Source organism: Gopherus flavomarginatus, chromosome 19 (assembly GCF_025201925.1).
Source record: "Gopherus flavomarginatus isolate rGopFla2 chromosome 19, rGopFla2.mat.asm, whole genome shotgun sequence".
In the NCBI taxonomy this organism is placed as follows: domain Eukaryota; kingdom Metazoa; phylum Chordata; order Testudines; family Testudinidae; genus Gopherus; species Gopherus flavomarginatus.
Window position 1 is genome coordinate 7,536,842 of NC_066635.1, and position 27,768 is coordinate 7,564,609.

General features: G+C 41.7%; 1 protein-coding gene across 2 annotated transcripts; it reads left to right on the forward strand.

Annotated features, from left to right (window-relative positions):
• Nucleotides 1–622: 622 nt before the first annotated feature.
• Nucleotides 623–26,833, forward strand: MYL10 (myosin light chain 10). 2 transcript variants are annotated; one of them, XM_050929136.1, is made up of 8 exons: nucleotides 623–701; nucleotides 7,110–7,120; nucleotides 8,143–8,220; nucleotides 13,625–13,700; nucleotides 15,320–15,424; nucleotides 19,108–19,186; nucleotides 24,418–24,466; nucleotides 26,250–26,833. In XM_050929136.1, exons 1-8 carry the CDS (start codon nucleotides 650–652, stop codon nucleotides 26,346–26,348), a joined length of 549 nt encoding a protein of 182 aa, XP_050785093.1. In that variant the 5' UTR covers nucleotides 623–649; the 3' UTR covers nucleotides 26,349–26,833. The 2 variants fall into 2 exon arrangements, with proteins under 2 accessions (XP_050785093.1, XP_050785092.1); XM_050929135.1 differs by lacking the exon at nucleotides 7,110–7,120 and having other exon boundaries at nucleotides 8,131–8,220.
• Nucleotides 26,834–27,768: the final 935 nt, after the last annotated feature.

Consider the following 27,768-nt stretch of genomic DNA (forward strand, 5'->3'; position numbering starts at 1 on the left):
TAAACAAATGTAAATTAAAAATAAATAATGATTAATAATGGGGTTTAACTATACAGGGTCGTCCATGTCATGCAAAGGGTGAGTTTCCTACAGACTGGTTACTTTCCTGCGCTCAAATGGACCAGACACAGAGCATCAGGTAACTGCCACAATGGTGTTCGGGTTGATGACACAGTTGGGCTGTGGCTGGTGTTCTTTGCCTCCATGTAGGTATCATTCGGGAGGGCGCTGATGGTTCAGTTGCAGCCCCACTCTAGGTCTGAGCAGTCTTGATGGCCACAAATCACTGCTAGTTTCTTCTGCACTTTCTCAAGGTGTCTCAGTGCTTCCCTCTATCTGCCTTTCCAGGAGGCCTTGACAATTTACAATCCTTCTTAGTGAGTGCTGGTATTCATTGTTTAGAAGCACACAGGAAAGCCCCTTCAGCTCTGGCTCATTGTGACGACTGTACAATTGTATCCCAACTGCCTATCTACTTATCTGCTGCAGTATTTATGTGAAAGCAAAAGCCCTGTGTGGAACAGATGCTTGGAATGGTATTGGGATCCAATGACTGCACTTTTCCAATCTTACATCTATTGTCTAAACTTGGAGCAGGCATATTTTTACTCCTCGGTGACACTATAAAAAGGAACAATTGGCATTGTGTATGCTGGCTGGCTGGTTGGCACAGAAGGGGCAGAAGGAACAGCAACACCATGGTAGGAGTTACTCTTTCTTTCTTTCTTTCTTTCTTTCTTTCTTTCTTTCTTTCTTTCTTTCTTTCTTTCTTTCTTTCTTTCTTTCTTTCTGTCCCAAAGCTACTTTAACAGGAGCAATGATAATAACAATGTCAGATCTCATCCTTAAACAGAATCACATTCAGACTGAGGAGATAGCCAGCACCAGGGACACTGGATGAGCTGTGAATTTCAGAGCACCCTTTTGCACTCTATTAATAAATGTGCTAGGTCTGGAGACAGTCAGAGCAAAATCTTGCCCATATTGCATGGATTCACCAGCTAGGGGAAATATCTTGCTGAGAGTCTCTTTCCAACCTAGTCTCACCTTGGGGCAGCAACTAATGCAGCTAGCAGTGCTGAATAGCCCGAAGATTAATAGTCTTTTGTTGCGGCCGAGGCAGCTTTGTGACTATGTTGTCACTGGCACATGGAAGAAGAGGCAAGGAGCACTACAGAGATTGTAGTCTCCATAGCCAACTCCTTGCCCTCCTGGCCTCACTGGGCATGCTGCCCTGTGCTGGCAGGATGGCTCCAGGACCTGCTGCATGGCTACCTCTGCACTATTGTCCCAGTGTATGTGGTTCCAAATAGCAAGGGCAGATTTTCAGCCCAAGACAACATCTGTGTATCTGGCTCTGTGTTTGTCTTCTGCATTTTCACTGGAATGACTAAAACATCATTCAACAAGGGCTGGAGCGCTGGACGTTTTTCTATCTTAACAGGGAGGAAAAGGAATATTGTGTCTTTAATTATTTGCTTTCAGCTCGTTTTCTTTATTTTCCTCCATCTCTTGCCTCCTTTCAGGCTCCCTCAGTGTAGGATTTCCCACTGGGACCTGTGGCTGCTATTTGGAGCCTATTGACACCAGAGACCTGTGTTTGAAAACCCTTGTTGAAGCGTTGTTCAAACCTGGCTCCCTTGAAACAGGAGATGAATGTTGCCCAACCACTGTTCTGAACAGGATCAAACCACAATCAAAACAATTTCTAAAAACCATGCTCAAGACCAGGTTGTAACATCAGCTTGCGCATGGTGAAAATGGTTTGTCCCTGTATATGCCAGCAACCAAACCATGTTCACCACTGGCTTAGAGGAGAGTGTATTTGTCACGATTTTCCAACTGGGACCTCAGATATATAGGCTACACTTTAATGGATTTCTCTAGAACCTAAGCCAACCATTTATCTGGTGGCATGTATTGGGTCTTGACTTCTTCTTTTTCACCCCTTTACGTGTCTTTCCCTCCTCTCATTCTGGTGAACTGACTCCTTTCTCACAATGCTTTCTGCTTTTTGGAATAATTATTCCAAGACTATCTGCAGCCAAACTGGCCAGTGCTATGGATCTCAGAATGTGGCAAAACATGTCCCCAAAGCCTCATTGCTACTGAAGACTGTCCATGATGTTTCTTTTCACTGTGCCTTTTGCCCTGGGAAATCATCTTCTGAAGCACCTTACAATTCACGGACACATGAAACAGATTTAAAATGGAAAGAAAAAATTGTCTTAATGAAAGAAAGCTGAGAATATCTTTACATAAGAAAGAGATCATTTTTTATTAATCAGAGGGAAATGTATATGTAATTATGCAAGATGAACTCTGGGTGGAGGGTTTTTCCCCCTTTATGATGTCTTAAGGGATTTATAAATATTACAGAGGTTTTATAGCATCATAATATTTCAGATGTTCAGTAAAGCTACTTTCAAAGGATTAGTGCAGACAAAGCACCGCAGTAAAAAATAATTAGAAGTCAGCCAGTGCTACTTGGTTCTGACATACAGGATTGAAGAGAATGAGAATGGCAGGGTTCAGGGAGATAATTTTTCTAACAAGAAACAGACCACAGAAGTGTTACAGGATGGAATCTGAGAACTGTGTGTCTATAGGTCCCAGTTAATACCAGGGAATTTTCAATAAAGTTGGGTCTGTGATGTCTCCGTGTGTGTGTGTGTGTGTGTGTGTGTGTGTGTGTGTGTGTGTGTGTGTGTGTGTGTGTGTGTGTGTGTGTGTGTGTGTGAGAAAGAGAGAGAGAGAGAGAGAGAGAGAGAGACCTTTTACATGCTCCAACAATATTCCTGCATTCATTCAGCTCGGTGACACTTTGTAGTGAATTGTGTGTGCTGAAGGGAATCATGTATCCAAAAATAGATCGCACTCTGATGAAATGTGTTTTGCAGCTTGCTTGACTGTCTGGAATGTACCACCTGTACTAAAAAATATTGACCACAATAGAGCCAGGTCGAGTTACACCAGCTGGAGTTCTGTCCCGTGGCTTTCCTATGGAAGTGTGTGTGTGTGAATAGGGGACTTTGTGATGGAGGGGGTAAGCTGTTCATTTCTGTGTGCATGAGAGGGGGCCTGTGTATACTTGCCAGTGGAGAAAAGGTATTGAGTGCTTGTGTAGTGCAAGGTGATTGCAGAGGAGATTTGGGGGCACAGGATTTGAACAGGCTGTCGTGGGAACCGTGATGTGTGTGTGTGAGTGACGGAAGCCAGTGGACTCTGTGTGTGTGTTTATGAAAGAGAGAGAGATGGCTGGGATGAGGGATTTGGTAGGGAACAGGAGAGATTGTTTGTTGGTGTGATGTGTGGGGGATGGAGTTAAAGGGATCGTGAGAGAGGGAAGGGAGGGAATCAGGAAATGTGTGTAAGATGGCGTGTGGGGATGTGAGAGGAGGGATTTGTTTGTGAGCATAGAAAGGGTAATAAAAAGATCCTGTGTTTCTCTGCTCTGACAGCTCAGGTTTTTATTTGAGTTCTCAAAGCCTGTTGTGTTGCCTGCTTGAAATGCCGATTGTGATTCTCAAAGCAGTTTATGCTGCTTACTCCTCTAGAATAGATAATTCCTTGCAAGCCCTGCGTTTTGATGGGTTGTATGCGGCTCACCTGCCACCGAAAGGATCCAAATGTTGTGAAACAGACAGGCCAGGTCTACACTACAAAATTACGTTGACCTAACTTACATTGGCATATAGCCACCACAGTGAAGTTGGTTGTTTGTGTAGGTCACCTTTAAAGCAGCAGAAGAAATTCTTCACCTGTAGACACAAACACTCCCCCTCTCTAACCCGCCTGCCCTCAGATCCCTGTTCTTACTTTGCACCCAGAGAGGTGGAGGCGATGCTGACTCATTGTTTCTATCTATCTTTGTCAGTGCACTAGCCTTGTTCTCGCCCACTCCCAGTCCCTACCAGACAGGAGAAATGTAAAGAATCTCAGTGAAGGAAACCCAGAACACAGCAAGTGCTGGGCTAGCCTGAGCTGTCTCAGGGTCAGGGTTTTCCATATCTGGGTTTTATTTAAAGCACCTAAAAATTAGCAAAAAGATCCTTAGAAACCCAAGCCAGCTGAGAGAGCACTAGCACTGGTGATATAATCCAGTGACGCATGATGGCTCTGAGGTTCCCTTTGAAAAAGAACTGTTGTCTTCTTCTCAGTGGGGTGATAAATACAACCAGGCTGGAATTGTATCAGACATCCCAACAGTATTCCAGACTTTTTTCTGTCAGAGGCTTTGGACTCTCAGTTTGGGGAACCTGCACCTCATCATAACTCTTAACATTCTTATCTAACACTTTTCAGCAGTAGATCTCAAAACACTTAGCAAAGTTATTATTAGCCACATTGTACAGATGGGGAAACTGAGGCACAGACTGGCCAAGTGATTTGCTAAAGGCCATGCAGTAAACCATGGATATATCCAAGACTAAAAATGAGGTGTTCTGCTTCCCCATCTGCTGCCCTGCTCACTGTTCTGTGAGGTAAAACAAAGATATTAGATTATTTTGGAGAGATAAGCCTCAGATGAAATCCTGGTTTAATCACTGCAGAACTGTGGGGAGTTTTCGATCCAAGTGCAAACTTGGCAGCTTATTTATGCTCTCTTTTAGCTGCCTTTTGGGTTTGACTTACATCGCCAAAAAGGTGAAATCTCATCTCTGGCAGATAGCCCCTTGGCCTGCCTCATGTTCCCATTCTCCCAAGATTCTGAGTTAAGCCTGGGATTCCACTCTGTGAATATGGATCTCCTGGCAATTCAAGTGAGACATGCTCCCACACACACCGTCCATAAGTGGGGATTTGGGAGGCTGGATAGCCCAGCAGACTGATGATAATCCTTTGAGCCCTAGATCCAACAGTTTGAATTTGGACCCAGTGATGGAAAGGCACTGCCATCTGACAGCTGCTCGGTGGCCTCTGTGAAATGATTTGGCGGTCTCAGTCCGATTCCGCAGGTAACCGCATTGTAAATGGTGCTAACTGGGACCCATACTTGGACTTTCAGCAGAAAAATTAAAGACAGAATGGTCATTATTGGCAGTGAACCATGGAGGTGATTCCTAGGGGTCAGGATTGAAGCCTACTAACAAATCATTGAGGTGGTGGGGTTAAGGGTTTGAATTTTCCCAGTGCTGTACTTGTTCTGTGGATAAATATCCTTCAGTCTCTATGGGCTTTAACACTCCTTTTTAAAAAAAAGTGAGCTGATTTTTTTTTGTATTGACAATGTGCCACATCTCTGGGTTTTACCACATAATTTCATACAACTACAACTCCTGCTTAAAGTCCCTACTGTGTATGCACTCTGAGCTGTCTATATAGACAACTCACCAAAATCAACCAGGGAGTACCTGATGCTTGGTGTAATCAGGCCTTGCCCTGGGAGGAGTAGGATTAGGATTCTAGCCCTTTCATTGTGGTATTAACCTCAGAAAATAAATTGATTATTAGGAAAGCAATTTATCAGGGTGAATAAAAAAATCATACATGGACTGAGCAACAGGGCTTCCCTTATAAGCTAGTGGTAGCTCAAAAATTGCCCCTTCAGATGGATCAGCTAAATTTGAGGATCCCTTATGAAATCACCCTCCTGGCCCTCCCCCAAAATCTAAGGCCAGCCCTGCAAGTACTGCTTACATTGGGAAGTCATTAGCCCCTAAAGAACTGTCAGTGTACTCAACGGGCTAACATCTATTCTCTTATTACCTTGGGGAATGAATACACTGTTAATAAGTGGGGTTGTCCCTAGATTTCCATTTTAACTAGAAAATCTGAAAATGTCCACCAGGCACCTCACATTGCATGAAATTCTGTCCATTTTGGCTCAAAACAACACTCATTCCGTGTGAGGAGGAGGAGGGAATCTGTTTATTTTCCAAAATCAATATTTCTACACTAATTAAACATTCCAATTGTTCACATATCTTTCCACGTCTTGGGTGGCATTTTGTCTTTGTTTTTCTTCCCAGCAAATACATTCTCTCATGCATTTCCCACAGTACAGGAGTTTGTGTTCCAGAAGATAAGTACAATGTGTGTACATGTGTGGGGTATATATCATAATATGAGATCCTCACCAGGATGGCTGAATGCTGAAATCTGCATGGCAAGTTAAGTTGACCAGATGCTATATATTTCCAGCAGTGCTAGATGGAAAAACGTCTTTGACCAGTTCTCATTCCCAGGATTTCATTTGAATCTTGGCAGATTTTGGGGAGAGGAGAAAGTTGCCTTCTGTTCTGTAGAGAACAGAATTTTTCATTTTCTATTACATAAGGGGCAGACAGGACTGTAGTACAAATGGGGATAAGGATGGTCCAGTGGTTAGTACTAACCTAGTCCTCAGGAGGCCTAAGTTCAGCTCCCTGCTTTGCCACAGATTCCCTGTGGGTCTGTCTACACAGCAAAAAACCCTACAGAGGTGAGTCTCAAAGCATGGGTCCACAGATTTGGGCATGTGCTAAAAGTAGGTGTTCTAAGTTGGGCTTTGAAGCTCCTGGGCTTCAGAACCTGAGCATCTACAGGGCTATTTTTAGCTTGAGTCTGCCAACCTGGACTCTAGGACTCACTGATGTAGGTTTTTTCCCTGTGTAGACATCAGGGCTGGCTCCAGGGTTTTTGCCGCCCCAAGCAGCAAAAAAAACAAAAAAAACCCCCCAAAACACACAAAAAAAAACAAAAAGAACCCACGGTCATGATCTTCAGCTCTACCGCCACCACTTCAATCTTTGGCCACAATTCGGCAGCTGGTCTTTCGCTCCAAGAGGGACTGAGAGACCCGCCGCCAAATTGCCCCTTAAGACCCAGACGTGCCGCCCCTCACCATCGTCCGCCCCAAGCAGCTGCTTGCTGGGCTAGTGCCTGGAGCTGGCCCTAGTAGACATACCCTCAACCTTGGGCAAGACATATAGGCCCAGATCCGCAAACGTATTTAGGTATTGAAATCAACGGAAGTTAGGCACCTAAATATCTTTGAGGATTTGGGCCTTTGACTCCATCTGTAAAATGGGGATAATAGCACTGACCTGCCTCACTGAGATGTTGGGAGGACAAATGCATTAAAGATTGTGAGGTGCACAGAGACTGCAGTCGTGGGGCCATGCAAGTACTGAAGAGAGTGAATGTAATGTCTGATTACACATCAGTGGGCTCTCTTTTGCTAGACCAGAACTCAAGGCATGTGCTTTCCTCCAAACGTAGACAGTGTTTAGACCTTGGAAGGATCTGTCCACTCAGTACTGGATCGCTACGGCAGCAATAATGGAGATGTTTTCACTTCACAGCTCCATACTAGAGGCCTTATAGAGTCTGTCTACACTGCAGCTGGGGGTTAGCCAGGCTTGAAAGCCTGAGCTCCAGCCCATGCCGCAATGTCCACGTGTTTACTTTTAGCTTGTTCACTCGAGCCTCGCTAGTGAAAGTCTGTCTACCCAGAGGCTCGCTACCAGCTGCAGTGTAGACAGACCCATACAGGACCTAATTTTGAGCCTGGCTGCCTGGCCATGCAGAGGAGTAAAGTAGAACAAGGAGCTTCCTCAATTCCCCGTGCAGGCTATTTGCATTGCCAGAGCCGGCAAGGAAGGGGGAGGAAGCTGGTGGGGGTGCTATTCTCACACAGGTTTGCACGTTGTGGGGAGAAGTCAGAGTCTTAGCTTCTTCCACCCCCAACCAGCCAGCCAGCATAACAGAGCCATCACTGAGAGGAAAGTAATCAGCACTAGCAAATGGGCTGTCATGGACCACTGCCCCCAAGAAGCAAGGAGAAAGCAAAGACCAACTTGGACTCTCCAAGTCTGGTTTCCTGAGCTGCTTCTGGGGCAACATAACCACGTACTGCCTCTTACTCAGGTTGGATTATCAGGTTACAATCCAATCCATAGAAAGCCATTGGCAACAAAACTCCTTGGTAAAAATGCACCCCATTTTTTTGTAACCAAGCAGCATTTTTCTGTGTTTATATATTTGTTGCACAACAAAGTATTGAATCAAACGTGGGAGAAAATATAACCGAATACAACCCTATCATGCTACTTGTGCAAGCATATTACCTTCCATTATAAATGTGGTTGTCTTATCTGGTATTCCAAGTATTATTTATTACCTACTGGATCTTTTTTTCTTTTATAGTCTCCAAAAAAGGCAAAGAAGAAGACAGAAGGAGGTGGTTCCAATGTATTCTCCATGTTCGATCAAACCCAGATTCAGGAGTTTAAAGAGGTGGGCCAACTTTGTTATCCCGTACTGCTGGGTTATACATTCTCCCATCACTTAGGATTGTTTTGCAATCGTTACTTTGTTCATCTGCTTTAATAAAATACACAATACAGTTGTTTTCTGAATCATCTTAGTGGTTTTCGCTGATAACATTTTGCTTGTGCACTTTTATGAATCTTTCTTTCTTTCTTTCTTTTTCTTCAAAATCTAGATGTTACACATTATTTAAAACCCTACAAAGCTCAATACAAAAAAAATTACTATATAATTCACTCAGAAAAGCATTTGAGCACATGCTTATGGCTATTCACATTCAAGACATCATTTAAGCATATGCTTAACTTTAAGCATGTATTTCAATGCTGGGATACTTTCCTTAACTTGGGCTTTAATTAATGGATAGTTCCATAATACCCACCTTTTTCTAACAACCTAACTTCCAAACCAGAAACCAAACCCCACAAAACCCTCAACCTACCTCTTCCCAAATGCCCACAAAAATAAGGACTTTACAGTGGTGCACATAAGGTTGACTAATTCAGGCTCCTGCAGATCAAGGAGAGTCTGGGGTTAACTATGTATTGTTGATTCCTTGATCAGTTACCTGTGCAGAATCAAAACTAATGACTCGGGCATAAGAGCTGAATTAATAATGAATGATGGATAATTTGCTTGATGTATTTAGGCTATTTTTCTGCTTCTGGAATGTCCATGAGCACATCACAGTTTCCTCAGATTTGTCATTTTAAATTATTCATTGCTTTCCCTGTCCTTCCACGACTTCCCTTAACTTTGTGTATTGACTACAAGTTGTTTTGAAAGTTCATTCTTTGAGCTGTGTTGAGTAGCTCTGGATGGTCAGATAAGATGTATCCTATCATTTTTGTTCCCTGACTGAACAAAAGCACTTCCAGGGTGTGAATATATACAATTCATTTTCATATACGTGGCTTTAACATTCACTTTCCATGAGGTTTCACATTATTGAAGCTCAGTGTTATGAACGACCATTAGAACCCACACAAGAGATTGTGAACATGACCAAAGAAAATTCATTGGAACTGTTGACCTTTTCTGTGGAATTAATAGTAAGTGTTCAACTCTGCTTAACCAGCTTTTATCAGCATGATAAGCAATGCCCATTTTTCTTTCTTAAAGTGTTGCCATCTAAAACCAAACTGCATAAACTAGAGCTGGTCAAAAATGCCAAATTTTTGGTGAAGTATTTTAAATGATGGTTTAAAAGTATTTCTTGCAGAAGTTTTGTTTTATTTTTCCTTACACAAAACTCAAAACCTTAAACCGTTTTTGGTAAGTTTTCAGTTTCTGGTTGAAAAACTGGAGAGGTTTGACTAAAATTAAAAATTAAAGCCATTTTTCACCAAAAGGAGGTTCACCCTCACAAATTGAAGCCAATGCTATGCACTTACAGCCTGATTCGAATCCCATTAAAATCAGCGGAATGAGTCCTGTTGACTGTAATCGGCTCTGAAGATTACTCTGTGGGACTATTCACATGCTTCAGATTGGGCACATTCTCAATGACTTTGCTGAATTAGGGACTAGAACTGAGTTTAGTACAGACCACTATGAGTTAGTTCTGCTGCGGCCACAGTGCACTATTGAAGCCAATGTGAAGCCCTGGAGGTAGACTCTTGACAGCACTTGCAGAATTGGGCCTAATACCATAGTTTAAAAGTGGAAACATGATTTTTTAAAAATCAGTAACAAAATCCAGGGTTTTTTATAAATATAATCATTCTTTGCAGAGTTAAAATCCAAAACACATTATTGTTCTGTTAGTGTGTGAGAATTGCCTTATTTGTGCACCTATTTCCAGGTATGGAAGGATTGTTCACCATCACAATGATTATGTTACTTTAAACGCCATTTGTCAAGAAGCAAACATAGTATTTATATCATATATTGCCTCTCTTCTGTGTGTATGTATGTAAAACTATTCTATTCACATTTCTTCTCTTCTACTTGTTCTATGCAGTCAGTCCTGCAGGAGGAGTGAAAATAACTTATGGCGAATAGATTTAAACTTATCATTAGATGGGTATATGGCATAGGAATCAATTATTGTGAATATACACTACTGTAAATGATCACAGAGTCATACTGGAGCTTGAATACTGAGGTTTTATGAGAAATGGAGGTGAGATTGCATGAAGATATGACGATAAAACAGTATCATGGAAGGGGCTGCACCTCACAGAGCTGTAGACTACAAATGTATACAAATTATGGTAGGCAGATACAGTGAGCTGCTATATGAACCTATGGATGTTACCACTCATTATGGTCAATGTGTATCAATAAACAAGGTGACATTAGAGATGGTTCAAGATACAGTACCATAGAAATGGACACAAAGATAGGTGGAGAGATAGAGGCAAGGCCAGTGAGGCAAATATCTTTTATTGAACCTACTTTTGCTGGTGGAAGGGACAAGCTTTTGAGCTTCACAGAGCTCTCTGCAGGTCTGGGGAAGGAAACCAGAGCTAAATACAAGCTGGGACAAATTGTTAAGGATAAGGAGATAACATGTGGTGGGAGACCACTTAAAATGAAGTTGACAATTCAAGGTAAGAGTATTAAGCATAAGGGTTTACATATGTTGTAGGAGACTACTTATAATGAAGTGGGGAATTCAGGGTAAGCAGGCAAAGGGATGTTACAAATTGTAATGAGCCTTAAAACCAGTGTGTCTGAGTCTATGGTTTTGAGTGTCTGGCAGAGTTATGAATTTAAGCTCCCAGGCTTACTTTTTGAAGGGCTGTGCAGGTTTCCTTTGAGGATGAGTACCAAAAGGTCAGATCGGAAGCGATTGCTTCATAAAAAGTGTTCACCCATGGATGAAATGGTGTTTTTGTCTTTTATCATTTTAATGTGTGAGTTCATCTGAGAGTGTAGTGATTGTCTGGTTTTACCCACATAGTCATTATTGGGGCATTTGATGCCCTGGATGAGGTACATCTCATATTCATGCCTACATAGGCATGTAGAACACATGAACCTTGAAAGGTGTGTTTGAGGAGATGTTGATCATTGTAGCATGGAGATATGTCTGCAGATTTTGCATCTGTTGTTCTGGCAGGGTCTGGTACCACTTTGAGTTGGTGGGTCCTGGTCTGTGGGGAGCTTGCTTATGATGATCAGCTTGGTGAGACTGGGGCATCATTTGAAGGCCAGAAGAATGGGTTTGGGAAACATTTATTTCAAGATGTGAGCCTCATCCAACATGGGTTGTAATTGTTTGATATTACACAATATATGTTCCAGTCTGCGGTGGTAAGTGACAACTAGAGGTGTGCAGTCAACGTTTTTTTTCTTGGATTGAAACATGTTCTCCCAGGGTATTTGAGTGTCCCTTTCCATTGTGTGATCTACTTCACTGGCAGAGTGTCCTTGTTTAGTGAAGGCTGTTTTAAGTGTGTTTAGTTGTGAATCCCAGACTTCCTCTTCAGAGCAAATTCTGTGGTATCCGAATGCCTGGGTACGGACAACAGATTGTTTTGTGTGTCTGGGGTGCATTTGTGGAGGTAAGTGTGGTGATCTGTGGGTTTCTTGTATATAGTCTTTTGTAGGATTCCATTGCTGAAGCTAGTCATGATGTCCAGGAGGTTATTGGTGTGGAAGTGTTCTAGAATGAGTTTGATGGATGGGTGGTGGTGGTTGAAGTTATGGTGGAGATGAAAATATCCTTGATGTATGTCATGCATATCATTGGTTTTGCGGTGCATTTTTCCAGAAAGTCTTCTTTGAGGTGGCCCATGAAGAGGTTGGCATATTGAGGAGCCATCTTAGTATCCATGGCTGTTCCCATAGCTTGTACAATGTGTTTGTTCTTAAGTGTGAAGCTGTTGTGAGCGAAGATGAAATCAATGAGTTTGGTGATACATTTAGAGGGATATGTAAGTGTTGTACATTATCCTGTAAGCATTTGAGGCAGGTAGCAATGACATAATGGTAAGGGATGTAGGTGTAGAAGCAGATGACACCAATGGTGGCAAGGATGGTGTTCTTGAGAAGGCTGTTAATGTTGTGGCGTTTCTGGAGGAAGTTGGTAGTGTCTTGGGGAAAGCTGGCCTATTGTGTGCGGAGTGATCTGAGGATGATTTCTATGAGTACAGAGATTCCTCCAGTAAGAGTGCTGTAGCCAGATATTATGAATCTGCCTGAGTTCCGTTGATTGTGTATCTTTGGGAAGCATGTAGAAGGTCCCTGGGATAGATAGATAGGTAGGTAGATAGATACTACTTTCAGAGATATTATTGGTTCTTCCAACATTCCCATTGTAAGCTCAGGAAAATATCTCTCAAATCATTAAAATCTTTCAAAGTGTAAGAAAATTTTAAATTATGACCATTGTATGTATGTAGGTAGGTAGGTAGATAGATAGGCATATTTAATGATGAATGGGGAAGAGGTTAAAGTTCCAAAATTGTGGGTTGGCTAAAAACTACAAAACAACAAGTGTATTTTTCTGCAAACTGTTGAGAATTGCCTGACAGGAGATATTTTAAGGTCAATATACTGAGGTCACTCAGAGAAAAATTAGACCACAGCCTGAAGGACACAGTGTGATGGAAAGGGCAACAAGCCTGGGTTGAATAAATAACACATCAAAGTAGAGATTTCTGAGTTTTCTTACTTCACTTTTGTATTTTTATTTCCTCTATGAGATTTTGAGGCTTCCCTGTTATCCTCCACAGAACTTTGATTTTAACTCAGCACCAGTTTGTGATGTTGAGTATCAGAGGGCAGTCATGTTAGTCTGTTTCCACAAATACAACAAGGAGCCTGGTGGTATCTTAAAGATTAACAGATTTATTTGGGCATAAGCTTTTGTGGATAAAAATCCTCACTTCTACAGCTGCATCTGAAGAAGTGGGGTTTTTACCCACGAAAGCTTATGCCCAAATAAATCTGTTAGTCTTTCAGGTGCCACCGGACTCCTTGTTGAGTTTGTGATGGTCACTCTCGTTAATTGTCTTACGGCTTGTTCTAGCTGCACAGGACAATGTGATATAGGCAGGGGTACACAACCCATGTAACAGCCTCCATGGCAGCTGTGACTAGAGCTTCCCTAATTCAAGCTTTCACGGGTTAAAGCCTGAATGGCTGGATCTGACAGCACTGGCATAGACCCAACTCCATGCTGCGCCTAGTGTTAATTTAGTAAGAAGAAGTTTGGGTGGGTTTAATTAAATCTCTTGCCAAGAAACATTAATGTGTTGAAAGTAAGTAATGCAAAATAATGCTGTATGTTGTAGATTAATAAAGGAAAGATAAATGTTCCCCTCTCTAACATAGATATAATACCACATTGATGAGTATCAGGATTTACAGTGGGACATCAAGAGGCAATGGTAACATAATGCCCCTTTTCTCTTAATAGGCTTTTACCATCATGGATCAGAATAGAGACGGCTTCATTGACAAAGCAGACCTGAGAGATACATTTGCTGCATTGGGTGAGTAAACAAACAAACAAACAAACAAACAAATAAATAAATAAAAGTACTCTAAATGCAATTTAAATTTCAAGCGCATATGAAAGAATTATATTAAAATTAGAGCCGGATGAGTCATAAGATACGCATGAAGCTCAGAGAGCCAAAGGGAAAACCTGCCAAACCTGCTCAATTTGATCCTCCTCCTCTATGGCTGGTAGCTGCTATCTTGGCTGTCTATCTCTAGCTTACTGAGCAGCCCCTTTCAAAGGCTAAATGAGAGCCATTCCGACTTCCGTTGGCGGGTGATAGAGAGTGATGCAGCTGACATCCTCTCCTAAGAGACTGATCCCCCCCCCCATCAACCCTTTCATAATTAGCCCACCCAAGTAGGGGTCCGTGCCAGACATTTCTGATTTGCCTTTTTATCCGGGCTTCTTGAGCTGCACCTTTTTCATCTAAGAGTCATGTAAATATCTACCAATTAATGCTTCTGTCATGGACCAGCCGCCATCCTTCCCACACCAACGTGGGAACTTCATGTGAAGGTCTGTTCCTCTGTGCCTAGATTGGAATGTGCGTGTCATGAGGTTAAGGAAGGTCTTTTTCAAGCCATAAGTCTAGAGCGTATTTAATGCCTTACAACATCAGGCCTTCCCATGCAATGGAAGGTCAAAAGGCTCATAAACCCAAACCTGGAGCTACATCCCTTTTGCAGTAGTTGAGGCTTGAACTGTGATGTAGGTGTCTGGGCTTTTACCATCTGTATATTATCAAGAGGAGTTAATGATTAAAATCCGTAGTGCTCCCTGTGGTGGAATCAGACTTCAGCAGAGTCCATGAAAAGAGCTGCAGCTCCCTATATCTTTGTAGCGATAGTGAGGAAATTTCCACCTGTAACCTCTGTTACTCTGGAATGTTCATTTCCTAGGGCCAGTTTCTGATACCCTTAATTCATGTCGAATAGCACCTCACCCTTCAGCTAGGTCCACTGAAATCAATGGGACTGCACACCTAGCAAGGTACGACTCCATTTGAGTAGGGCTATCAGAATCTCAACTCTAGTCAAAGTCCTGCAAGATGGAAAGGAACAAACAGGATTACCCAAGTAATCTGTCCATTCTTATTATGATTGCATAATCACAAAACCATCTCATGGGTGATTGTGTAATAGGATGAAATTCTGGATTTCACCCGTGGTGAAAGATAATCAGTTTCTTCACAAATGCATCCCCATGTTAGCTATTATTGCCCCCACATTTATTACTTTCCCTTTCCATTCCTTCTTTTGTCCTTTTATCCTGCAGCCAACTCCTTCCGTTTGTTTTATGACAGTGACTTTTTGAATTACGTCTACCTGAAGTTGGGAATGGGTGACCAGAGATGGATCACTGGATGATTACCTTCTCTGTTCATTCCCTCTGGGGCACCTGGCATTGGCCACTGTCGGAAGATAGGATACTGGGCTAAATGGACCATTGGTCTGACCCAGTCTGGCTGTTTTTATGTTCTTACATCTTACCACATCATTAACACTGTTCTGCTGAGCCCAGACCACCACAGTGGGAAGGGGGTAGTGGGGAATCACTTCTTGAAATAAAATGATTATTTATTATGAAAAATGATCTCTGCTACTACAGGTCGCTTGAATGTCAAGAATGAAGAGCTAGAAGCGATGGTGCAGGAAGCTCCAGGTGCCATTAACTTCACTATTTTCCTGTCTATGTTTGGTGAAAAACTGAAAGGTATGTACCATTGTTGGGTTAGAGAGGTATCTATCAGTGTACTTATATGGACCTCTTTGTTATAATATGAATTAGGGCACAGAGAGACTAAGTGACATGCCCTAGGACACACAAAAATCTGTGGCAGAGCTGAGAACTGACTCTTGGTAGAATGCCTTATCCACATGGCCATTCTTCATTTTTCCTACAGGTTGGAGACAGATGACCCAGCCTTCGTGTGATTCATATCAATGGGAGTTTTCCTATTGACTTCAGTGTGACCAAGTTTTGGCCCAGACACTGCTGATTAGAGGGCAAAGTGGGCTGATTTAATCTCAGTTGACTTCACTAGAGTTACAACAGAGGGGAATTTGGCCCAATCCTATATAAAATGCGAGGGAGAGATAGTTCAATGGTTTGAGCATTAGCCTGTTAAAACCAGGGTTGTGAGTTCAATCACTGAGGGGGAAATTTGGGGATTTAATTTAAAATTACTTTTCTTTGGGGGGGAGGGATAGCTCAGTGGTTTGAGCATTGGCCTATTAAACCTAGCATTGTGAGTTCAATCTTTGAGGGGGCCATTTAGGGATTTGGGGCAAAAGTGTTTCTGGGGATTGGCCCTGCTTTGAGCAGGGGGTTAGACTAGATGACCTCCAGAGGTCCCTTCCAACCCTGATATTCTCTGAAAATACAGGGATTTCAGCCACAGGTACTAGATTCTAACTGGAAGCCAGTAAATTAGTTCAAATTTTTGCATTGTACATGGCCAAGAATTGCAGGAGAGATCCCAGTAGCTAAAATGCACTTCCAGTCATCTTCTCAATCCCCTTACAATCTGAACACCGTTCAAAGTCCATTAAGTGTTATAGCTAGTGTTTGCTGTCTTTCTCTTTCCTCCCATTTCCTCTCAAGGGGGAACATGATGTTGGGATTTTAAAAATATATTTTTAATTATTTAATATTTGCTGTGCTATGTCTACATTACTGAAGTCAAGGTCAAAGAAGTGCTCCTTGCTTTTGGAACAGAAAGTGGTAAGGTTTGAGGTGGACTTAAACTTAATCTGGGGTAGGTCAGCAGAACCAGTAATATCTCTTGAAGTTTATCTAATCTCTCTTATCTGCCCATCACAGCGGTATGTGCATCTTTATTTATTTAAGACAAGCCTTTAGATCCTTAGCGTGTGTCAGCCCTCCAATCACAGGATATGATTGCAACTCATGTAGACATACCCTAGCTAGTTTTAATCTGCCTAGTTTGGGTACTGGAGCAGTGAAGCCACAGCTGTACAAGTCTGGTATCCTGGAGAATTACTTGAGGGGCTGGCCTGCACCGAACTGTCACAGCTAGCTAGATTAAAGCTAGTTCAGGTATGTTGTGCTTGCACGCCGTGATTACAATGAGGGCATACCCTCAGAAGGTAACACTCAGCCTCCTTCACAGTACTCTAGCTGGGATCTGCTGGATATCTTGATTCACCCTTCTGGACTGCACTAGTGCAGACTCCTGCCAATTCATAATGTCCATGATCACACAGCCCTTGGCAAAGTGCCTCTTTTCCTTTCTGTCCTTTGCCTCTCACAATTGCTGAAGCCTGGTGAGATTCCAGCCGTGCCAACTGCGTGGCATGAAAACAGAGCCAGCACAGGAAGGTAAATGGGTGAAGTGTACCCTTCTTGTCCACAGGTTTCCTGTTGGCTATTAGCAGGAGAGCTTTTTTTATCTTCTTCTTCTTCTTCTTTCCATTTGTCAGAGGGAAAATCACAGCTGTGCTTGTCATGCCCTTCTGGTTGGGTTTGTCATGCAAAATAAGCAGAGCCAAAAGACTGCACATTCCCAATCAAAACTAATTGGGATGAAGAGTCTTTGTAGTACAATTATAAAGGGAGAATGGGCTGGAGGAAGTGGATATGGCAATTTTGCAACACTTTTTATTAGCTAAGTACCACTCAGAGAGTTTGGTGAAAGATGCTTTCTAAGTGAAATTTGTTGTGCTGTAATTGATTTCTGTCATAAAAGGGAAGCTGGGATTTTTGAGACAAGCTTTAGCTTTGTATATTGATATTATGATGCCAGATGAACAGCTAACAAAACGCAGTTTATGTTAATGCCAGCCACATGGAGCTGTTTCTACAGGGAGCTGGAATAATGCAATTTGTACAGAAAACAGAGATGCCTCACATCAAAGAAACCACTTTATTTACTAGCTAATCAATAAAGAATGCCTGCTGCATTGCTTCTCTTCAAAGCTGAAGTCCAGGGATATGGCAGAGTAGAAAATGTAAAACGCACTAAGGGGAAAAAAAATCCCCCATGCAGAGGTGACTGCTTAAAATGCAACCCCCTCCTCTGAGCTGGGTTAAGTTACACTGCATGAGACAATCAAAACATTAAATACCAACACTCACTGTATTGAATGCAAAGCCACTGCAGTTTGAAATGAGTGTCCAGAATTTTGCAGACGAATACTCATGGCCGGTGGTGCAAAGGCCTAGGTCCTAGTTTATGGATCATTGACCACGCTGTTATGGGCCGCTCTGTCAGTTCAGATACTGCACAGCCATGTGCTAAATATCCTTGTGAAACCTTAGCAAGAAACTTCTTTGGGAGTGGTCAGGGAATGTGGATTGATAGAGCAAAGAACTGGGAGCCGGAGCTGCTGGGTTTTGTCTCTGTTACACTGTGTGACATAATGGCATTGCTGTTCTGAGAGCACATTTTCCTATTATAATTACACTTCAAAGACTCCCTATTCCAGTTAATTTAAATGATCTGTGCGGCTCAGTTTACTTGTTTGTAAATTGGATTTTGTACTTTGTTGTTAATGGTTATTTCTATTATGGTACCACCCACAAGCCCAAACCAAGATTGTGCTCAGAGCTGTAGAGACACATAGTAAGAGAATCCCTGTGCCCAAGAGCTTACAGTCTAAATAGAAGAGACAGACCCAGGGTGGGAGAACAGAAGGATTATTATTTCTGTTTTATGGACACAGCGAGTTTGAATGACCTGCCCCAAGGTCAAGCAGAAAGTCTGTGGCTGAGCTGAGAGCAGCTACTCACTTCCAATCTAGTGTCTTAACCAAAAGACCATCTTTTTCCTCCAACTAATACTTGTCTGCTTCCCAGGCATGTCAGTGAGGGTTATATGGTGCTTTGAGATCCTCAGATGGAAACACAATACAGAACATAAGGACAATTCACTATTGTACATTGATCATCCTGTTTCCATTGCATTTCATTGACACTTCGTTCTGGTGACGAGCTCCATTTCCTTTGGCGAGGGAAATAACCTCTCCTCTATATAGTGGAGAACAAGTAACATCAAAAAGTGTTTTTACAAGGAACGTAGAGTACAAGATTAAAGGAAGCCAGCCGGGGAAACAGTTTGTTATATTTTCATTTCTGAAAGCTGCTAATCCTCTGGGTACTGATATTGGAGACCAGTTCCTGGAAGTTTTCTCTCTTGCAGACACAGAATAGATATGAGTTATTATTTTTAAGCTTCTGAACACTGAACTATTCACCTTTATTGTTTATCTGACATGACAAATGCTGCAGACTTAAGAAACCTTTGTCTTCAAACCCACAACTACAGCGTCTCCATTTTGCTCCTTTCTCAGATGAATGCAATTATTTAGCAAATATTAGACAGGCATACAAACATACACACAGAGACATCTACATTATATTTCATTTTCTTTTAGGCACGGACCCAGAAGAGACCATTCTGAATGCTTTTAAGATTTTCGACCCAGAAGGAAAAGGTCACATAAAGGCAGACTAGTAAGTTTATTTATAATCCTTAAAAAAATAAAAATAAGTGCTCTGCTTAAAGAGGCAGTTTAAAGGATGTATATTCTACAGTATTCTAAGAGGCAGAAGAGCTGGCAGGCAGAAAAGTATGTAGCTTTGTAAGAGACACTCAAAGGACTAGACTGTTGTATAAATGTCCTTGTACCCCCTCAAAAAGATATGTTATTGTCTTTAGACATTGCAAGAGGCAGCGGAAATGTAATCACATGCATGCCATTAGATAGCCTCTTTTCAAGGTCTGGATATAAATCAACACACGACCCACTCTTTATAGATCAACTCCATATGTAAAATTAAAATGAGTGTCTGTTGCAGAACTCTCAAAGAGAGCTTGACTTGAAGGGGAAGGCTAGTCTCCTTTTAAAAATAGAGCAATCAGCTTAATTAATACAGGGAGACGGTTTCAGAGAGGATCTTCCCTTGTTAAATGTTTACCATTTGAGCCCTCTACTGCTAGATGATCATTTCCTCTAGCTTTCTAGATCACCAGTGGACCTTGTGGAAGTCCCACCATTGATTATTACTGGTAGTATTATTTATTATTTTAAACACAGCTTCCCAACTGTGCTTATATAAAGATGTGAGACCCATACAGTAGGCCTCTCTACACCAATCTGGCAATGTAAAGGAGCTAGAATGGGGGTGTTAAGTGGTATAAAGGGGCCTTAATATAAATGAGAATCAGGACCATGAGATAAATTATTTGAAGGAGGGAAAATAGCTAAGGAACTCTGACCTATGAGTTCAGTGGTACTACTCACATGGTTGAAGTTAGATGTGCTTAAATACCTTGTGAATAAGGACCTAATTACTTATGCTACAGCAGCCAGTTTTGGGGTCTTTCAAAATGTCCCTTTTGTAAATGATACTAATTAGGAAGCCAGGAGTTATAAAGTGATAACACATCAAGGGGTTCTGTCAACACTGTGATAACATGAGTGAATCCCCAGCAGTCTGTGCTGCTTTCAGACTCCCTGATGTGTGTGTGTAGCCTGAAGCAGAGTATATGTGGACTGCGTTTGGTGTAACTGATGGAGAATGCAAGTAAATTAAAAAAATAAATGAATGTACAATGTCGCCTTTATTTAGTGTTATTTATTTCTCTTACACTTGAGTCCCCAGTCAGTATCAGAGCCTCACTGTGCTACGTACTGCACAAACCAAGAGTAAGAGCTTGTCTACACAAACATTTAGTTTTGCAGCAAGCTGGGGTGTGACTTTCCCCCATACTTGACTGCCACAGTCTACTGTCCCTATGCACTCTGCTGACGCACATTGACAGTTTGTTAATGTGTTTTGATCTAGTGAGGTTTCAAAGAGGACTAGATCAAAATGCATAAATGAATTGTTAGTGCATATCAGTGGAGTCCACACTGATGGTTAGTCAATGGCAGGCTAGCACCCACAGCTTGCCACGAACTAAATGTCCATGGAGACAAACCCGAAGAAACAACCCGTTCCCTAAAGAGGCTACAATCAAATTTAATCAAGTGAGTGTAGCTAACAATTGGAAGGAATTGGAGGTAAGAGCCCTCCTGTTTGTTTTTAGGCTAATATTATCCAGACAGTTTGGGAAAAGCTCCTTGCTGGGCAGTGGGAGTGGGACATCTGAAGTGACTCAACATACCAGAGTACAGTTTATCCTATTGCCTAATAGGCCATATCACGTGGTAGTGAAATCACAACCATGAAATATGCTCTTCTGATGATACCAGAGCCATGAAATATTATTTTCCCATCACCATCTTTAGCAACATATTGGATACAAAATATACCGCTTCCCTTCCTCTGCCTGATCCTGCAGTCTTTGCACACGCCAAGGTCCAAATGAAGCCTCTTAGAGTCTGGGGCGAATTAGGAATTAGGAATGACTCCAAAAGCGAAGAAGAGAGCACGATACTTTTTTTTTCCTTGACGGAAAAGGTCATCCTCCCCACTTCCTCTGCACAGCTAGCATTAGACAATGGCTTTAGTTCATCACCACAACAGAGCAGAATGTTTACTTATTAGACCCGAGGGCAATGTTGATCATTACAGAACAAACCATTAAATCAATTCCATAAATGTCTTTGAGGTTTAACTTCTATTCATATGCTTCCAAATTTTAGACATTTGAAGGTTTTGCAATCATTTTTACAGTGGCTCACCCAACCCTTTCAATATGACAGTTTAATATCTTAATAAATAATATTCCTCCATATTAAAACCATTGGGACGGCTCCCCAAAACTCAGTCACATTGATCTTTTAATCAGAACTTATTTTTTAGATTGATATAGTTAACATCCTTCTGGAGATTTTATGTCTCTTCCTGCCGCATGTTTTCACCTCTTGTTTGGAAATGACTCACTCAGTCCATCCGATGGCAACTGGGATGGACTTTTCTAACTTTTCCAAAAGCTCCAGGAGTTTGTAACAGACTTCCAATTTCCATGACGAACTTTGTTTCTCCACGTCGTTTTACCACACACAAACTCCCTCCTATACAATGATGTCAAAGAGAGAAACTATTTTGGGCCAGATTCACATCCGGTGTAAACTGGTGTAGCTTTTGGAAAGGTTTGATGTCTCAGTCCGAATTCCCATCAATTGAACTGAGTCTGGTCAATATCAGTCACCGCTAATAATGAAGTCAATGAAGCTGTGTTGATTTGCACCAGCTGAGGAGCTAGCTCTTTGAGTTTCAATGTGTCCTGGCCCTTTGGAAAGTTGACAGAATAGGACCGAATTGGGGATATTCTCCCATGAGCTAGACCAGTGTTTACACGAACCCGGAGAGCTTTTTCCAAGACTGCATTGCATGATGGGCTCTTCCCGATAAAAAGCAACTTGCCTCATGGATTTCAATGGTAATTTTCTAAAATTATTTGGAAATCAAAGGAGCAACCAAAATATTTTAAATATTAGAACCAGTCGATATTAGCCAAAACAGATATAATCTCTTGTGCCACATCAAGGCAAACGGGCACTGACTGTTTTCTGTAAAGTCACCATAAGGCTTTGATATTTTTTTTTGAGAAAAAAATACTATGCAAAAAAGAAGTACATAGCTTCTAGTTTTGGAAATTCTGAGTGTTCGTTTCCCTATAAAATAAATAATGGAAAATGTGCATAGGTCCTTAACTCAGTCCTCCTTACTTGTGAGAATGCCAAGGGCTGCTGGGCTATGCATCAGAAGATTATAATTAGACATTTGAGCTTTTTTTTTTCTTTGCAAAAACACTCTAAGCCTGTGAACAGAGGACGCTTCGCACCCAGCTCTCTTCCTAATTCAAGCCTGTATGAGATGGAAGTTTATTTGGGATCCCTAAAACAGAAGAAGTAGTTTAAGTGCTTCTTCCCATTCAACAAGCTGCTTGGTCTATCCAGCGCGCTCCTATTTATGTTTTTCTACTTTTATTTTTTATAGGGTAAAAAATGTCCAATTATCAATGTATTTCCATGAGAACTATCTTGCTAGCTTTTAATTACAGGTAGCTTTTAATCACAGGCAGATCATGTGATAATTACATTGCAAAAGCAATGGTCACGTAACAAACGGTCTGGTTAAGAAGACAAAAATTATTAGTGACAAGGAAAGTCTTCATATAACTTTGCTAAATAAAGAAGGCGGGAAAAGAATACAGGAAATTTACTGTGACGTAACCAGAGCTGTGTTAAAGTGTGGAAAATATTTTCCAGAAATTTTGTGTGAATATTTTCACTCTTTTGTTCCTCAGGCCCCACTGGTAATCCAGAAATTTCATTTCTCACCAAATGGCCCCTTTCCAACAACACTATGCACATTCAGAAGCATATATTTTTTATACAAATTGACTTCTATCATAAAGAAATTCTGATTTTTGTAGTATTCATTGGCACTTTTCATTTCACAAGTGATCTATTTTCAGAAGATGCATCCATGACATAGCACAGGGCTATTTTTCTGTTTTTTCAAAGTCAGTTCCAGTTTCAAAAATGTAAAACTGAAATGGAAATCTTTGGATTTCAATTCTTGTTTCAAATTCTATGCACATATCTAATTGTAACCCACTGTCACCAATTTATAATCTATTTCCTCTAGATTTAGGTCTAGATCTATTTCCTCTAGGACTTTCTGAGAGTGCACAAGTATCCTTTGGTAACAAGAACAATAAAGACACAGCTTTAATTTGCGCTCTAATAATTGAATAAAGGATGGGGGAAAGGTTGAAAGTAAAAATTATCTGGGCTTCGTTGTACCATTTTAACTACACCAGTATATTTAAAACAGTACAACCCCATCTAGAGTGGACGCAGGCTTTTTATACTGGTATAGCTATTTCTGTACTGGAGGGGAATAAGCTATACCAGTATAAGGTATGGTTATATTGATATAACTGCATCTACATTAGGGGTTGTAGTGGTTTAACTACTGGGCTTAATATAGGGGTAAATAAGTGAAATTTAATGGCCCGTGATACACAAGAAGTCAAACTAGATGATTTTAAGGTCTCTTCTGACCTTAAAGCTCTATGAATCTGAGAATTTCAGTAAAAAAAAAATCACACCCCTATTTGACAGGTATATTAGTACAGAAACAATGCGCAGGCCAGTAAAGTTTCTGGCCCAGAGTATTTTCTCTCTTTGATGTCATTGCATAGGAGGGAGTTTGTGTGTGGTATAACATCTGTGTTAAAGTTCAATAGTTCCAGATCAAGATACTTTACCCTGAAATACAAGCAGTTCACAATCTCCTCTGGGAATGAGTGCTTGGGGAAAAAAAAAGGATACTCATGTGGTGATTTGGAATAGCTGTTGGAGTTCTTTCAAGTCTTCCTTCTTATGTCCTTGTTCTCATTTCATGCTCCGTTTCTTTCATCCTTAGATGTCACAGAAATGCTCTCTTCTTCAGCTTTGCTAAGTTACACACATTTTTAAGCAGCTAGCATGAAAACCACCATCTTAGGACAAGATAAGCATTGGAAACGGCTATATTACGAATATAACTGTAAACAATCTTAAAATGTTACAGAGCAAAATAACTTGGCAGAACCATGTGGTGACATTGATGGGGGAAGGCTCTTGGAGCCAAGATATCGTAGTAAATCTCTTACCATATCGTTCGAGGATTAGCAGCTCTAATTTATGCAGTCACACACATTTTCGGAAAGCAGTTTGCAATCTGAGACGTGATGTGCAGTTATCCTCCTTTAACCACGTAATTTCATTTTCTCTGAACAGCATCAAAGAAATGCTTATGACACAAGCAGACCGATTCAGTCAAGAAGAGGTAAGGACCCTTTACCTTTATAAAAATATGAATATCTCTCTAGCTGCTACTCAGCAATGGGCATTTGCCCTTCTTCAGCTGAATGAATTCAGTTCATGTCAAGGCTGATTGAGAGATCCATGCTAGCTCTGGCGATTAGGAACAATACAAAAAACCTCCCCTAAGTTATTTCATGGCTAAATCAGCATCACATACAAAAAGCATTCCTCGAATTTCCACGGAGGTGTAAGACTGACCTATAGTCAGCTGTTCTGTTCTGCAGTGAGCTAGGCAATGAAGTTCTGTTGTGTGTGGGCTGGAACAATGATCTGGGCTCCATTTCTGTGGGATTATCTCTCTTGAAATTTTCTTGGATTCCTGAACTAATCTATCAAAAGTTCTGCTTTGTGTGGGACTCAGCCTGGGTTCTGCTGACTGAGAGGCCGGGCTCTGAGAGAAGGTTCAAACTACAGTCTGTTAATTGAGGGGCTAGACTGGAATACTGAATGGACTTCTACTGGGTGAGGGGCTAGCTTGGATGCTGATGAGATTTCTTTTAATTAGGGGGCTGTACTGGGTTCCTGTGGGATAGGGTTAGCTAGGTCAGCTGTGTTGTGATTCCTGTTCCAATACCATTGAAGTCAATGGAGGATTTTCTATTGTGGGCTATGGACCAGGCTGTAGAGGAGCTGAACTGGGTTGGAATTCATATGGAGATTGTGTACCCTGGGTTGCGAGCACCTTGCATATACCTGCCCATAGCATGAGAAAGCACTGTGTATGCCTGCCAGGGGTCAACTCCCTTCTTCTCCTAGCCAAAGGCAACACAAGCGCTCCCCTTTCAGCCCTTGCAGGCACCGCTGATCCTCATGCAGGTTAGCAGTAGACACACACCAATCTCTGACTCCTCCAAGCGTCCCTCTGAAGTGCCCAGCCCCCATTCCACTGAAGGGTCACAGAACTCCAAACTTGGCTCCTCCCAAAGGAATAGCTCACCCCAGCTCACTAGTTACACCTTAGAACACAACTTCACTTAACACACAGCCCTTAGATTTATTGACAGAGAAAGCGAATATAAGTTTATTTAGCAAAGAACAGAGATTCATATGAAGCAAACCGAAATATTGGAAACAAACGGTGACACAGAAGATGGTCCTGCTTTCTCCTAAGTCCTTCCCAGAGCGTTTTTCCACCAGGATGACGGAGACTCTTCTTTCATGAGTCCACCCCTGCTGGCTACTTGTCTCCCTTTCCTGAAGATAACTGGGGGTTCATCTGCACCCCAGTTAGAGTTCCAAAGGTTCATCGGTTTTTCTCCTACACAGAAGAACCCTTGCTGCTTTTGTTTTTCCCTCCAGCTCACCCCAATCAATTTGCTTGGACTGTAAACAGGCATCTATTTTGAACTATACAATGCTCAGTATGCACATGACCAGTCAGAGAGAGGGAAGCATGTCTTGCCACCTGCCTGACAGAGGTCTGTAGATCACCTTTTGGTGTTCTGCCCTAACTCACCTAGACCCAAAGAACAGGTATATACACACAACTCTCCACATATATGCCATATGTACATCTCACAATGATTATGACGACCAGTGTGACATAGGCTTTCAGCAGAGACTTTACATAGCCCATTTTGGCCAACTCGTATGGGGATCTCAGACCCAAGGGATTCCTGTAACCCATATGCACCTTTGTGCCCTCTGCCAGTTGGCACAAATTGTTCCCCGGGTCACAGAGATCAGTACAAGTTCCTGTCCTACCGTCCTGCATTTGTAATGCTTATTTCCTGTTTGTTCTGCAGGTCAGCCAGATGTTTGCTGCTTTCCCTCCAGATGTCTCCGGTAATCTTGACTATAAGAACCTTTGTTATGTTATCACCCATGGTGAGGAGAAGGACTAAGAGGGGATGAGCTTCTCCTCTGAAGAGATCTTATGCTGAGTTATTTCCCTGTGTTTTTGTATGGGGGACAGAGAGCTAAGCATTCAACGTGCTGAAGCCATATGCTCATCAGAACAGAACCAATAAAACAATTGAAATTAGATTAAGGTTATTTAATGCTTCTGTTTTTAGAAAAGCTGAAAATACCAATTTTCTTAGTTTTGCCCATCCCCTTTTTTTCCTAGCAGTGGTTTGAAGTGGAATTTTCTTGATGAACTGGTACTTTCATGATTTATTGACAGTTCTAATGTTAACCAGATGGTCCACTGGGCAGTGCAGTGTTGCTTAACCTTTTGTCTTTTATACATGAGCTCCACAAATTCATTGAGAAATGCTCTAGCTTATTGCATTGGGAAGAGCATTTTGTAAATAGAATTCTGTTCCATTTCACAGCCCTTTACAATAAAAGTGTAAATAAAAACAATAAATTTTTGTCTTCTCTCTTAGTGATGTGGTCAGTTTCATAAATCACTTGACTTGTTTGCCTTCGGGCAAGAAAATATAAATTGTAGAATTATCTCAGTTTATTAATAACAGAATTGCAGCGCTTTTAAGTAGACACTATTGGAAACAACTGAGGGATGAACTTCCACTCTTAGAAACACTTTTGCTGTAGGGGGAGGAAATTGTTCCTGGGTCGATCATACAAGCAATCAGAGTAGATAAATTATTCACCAGTTTCTAGGTCCATCACAATCTTTCCATAAGGAGAGTTTAGGGGTAGAACCCCAGATATGTGAATGAGATTGCTTTGGCATAACTGAGAGCAAAATTTGGCACTTTATGGTACAGACCCAAAACCTCCACCCAATCTGTGTAACTTGATTAGGCACTGAGGAACTCTGAGGGGGAAGAAAGCTGGTAGAAATCCTCGTCCAGATCAAGGAACAAGTGGAGCTGCTCCACTACCTCTGCTAGAGTTGGAATAGCCTCATGGTCTTTGCCCACCTCTGGGGAAAAGGGGTGGAGGATCTATATACCGGTGGTCTTTTTTGGGCCCAAACCACCCTGGTACAACAGTTGGGCTCCACCCAGGCAGGAGGTGTGCTCCATTACCACAGTCTCTCTGAGTCTCCGTCTTGCACGTCAGTTCATCTGCAAGAGGGCAGGATTTTTCCATGTGAGTGTAACACTGACAGATGGTGGACAGGATTGAACCTGGGACCTCTAGAGCTAAACACATGAGCCTCAAGCCACATGGCCCTTAGCTAAGGCAGTAGAGGAGACTCATTAATCTCTAAATGATCTCGGCGCCACTAGATGGGACAGAACACCACACCCCGGAGGTGTGTGGGTTACATACTTCCCCTACCTGAGGAAGTGTGTCCCAAGCTTCAGAGACTTTCCAGTTGAAATCCCAGATGAGCTCCAACTTGTAACA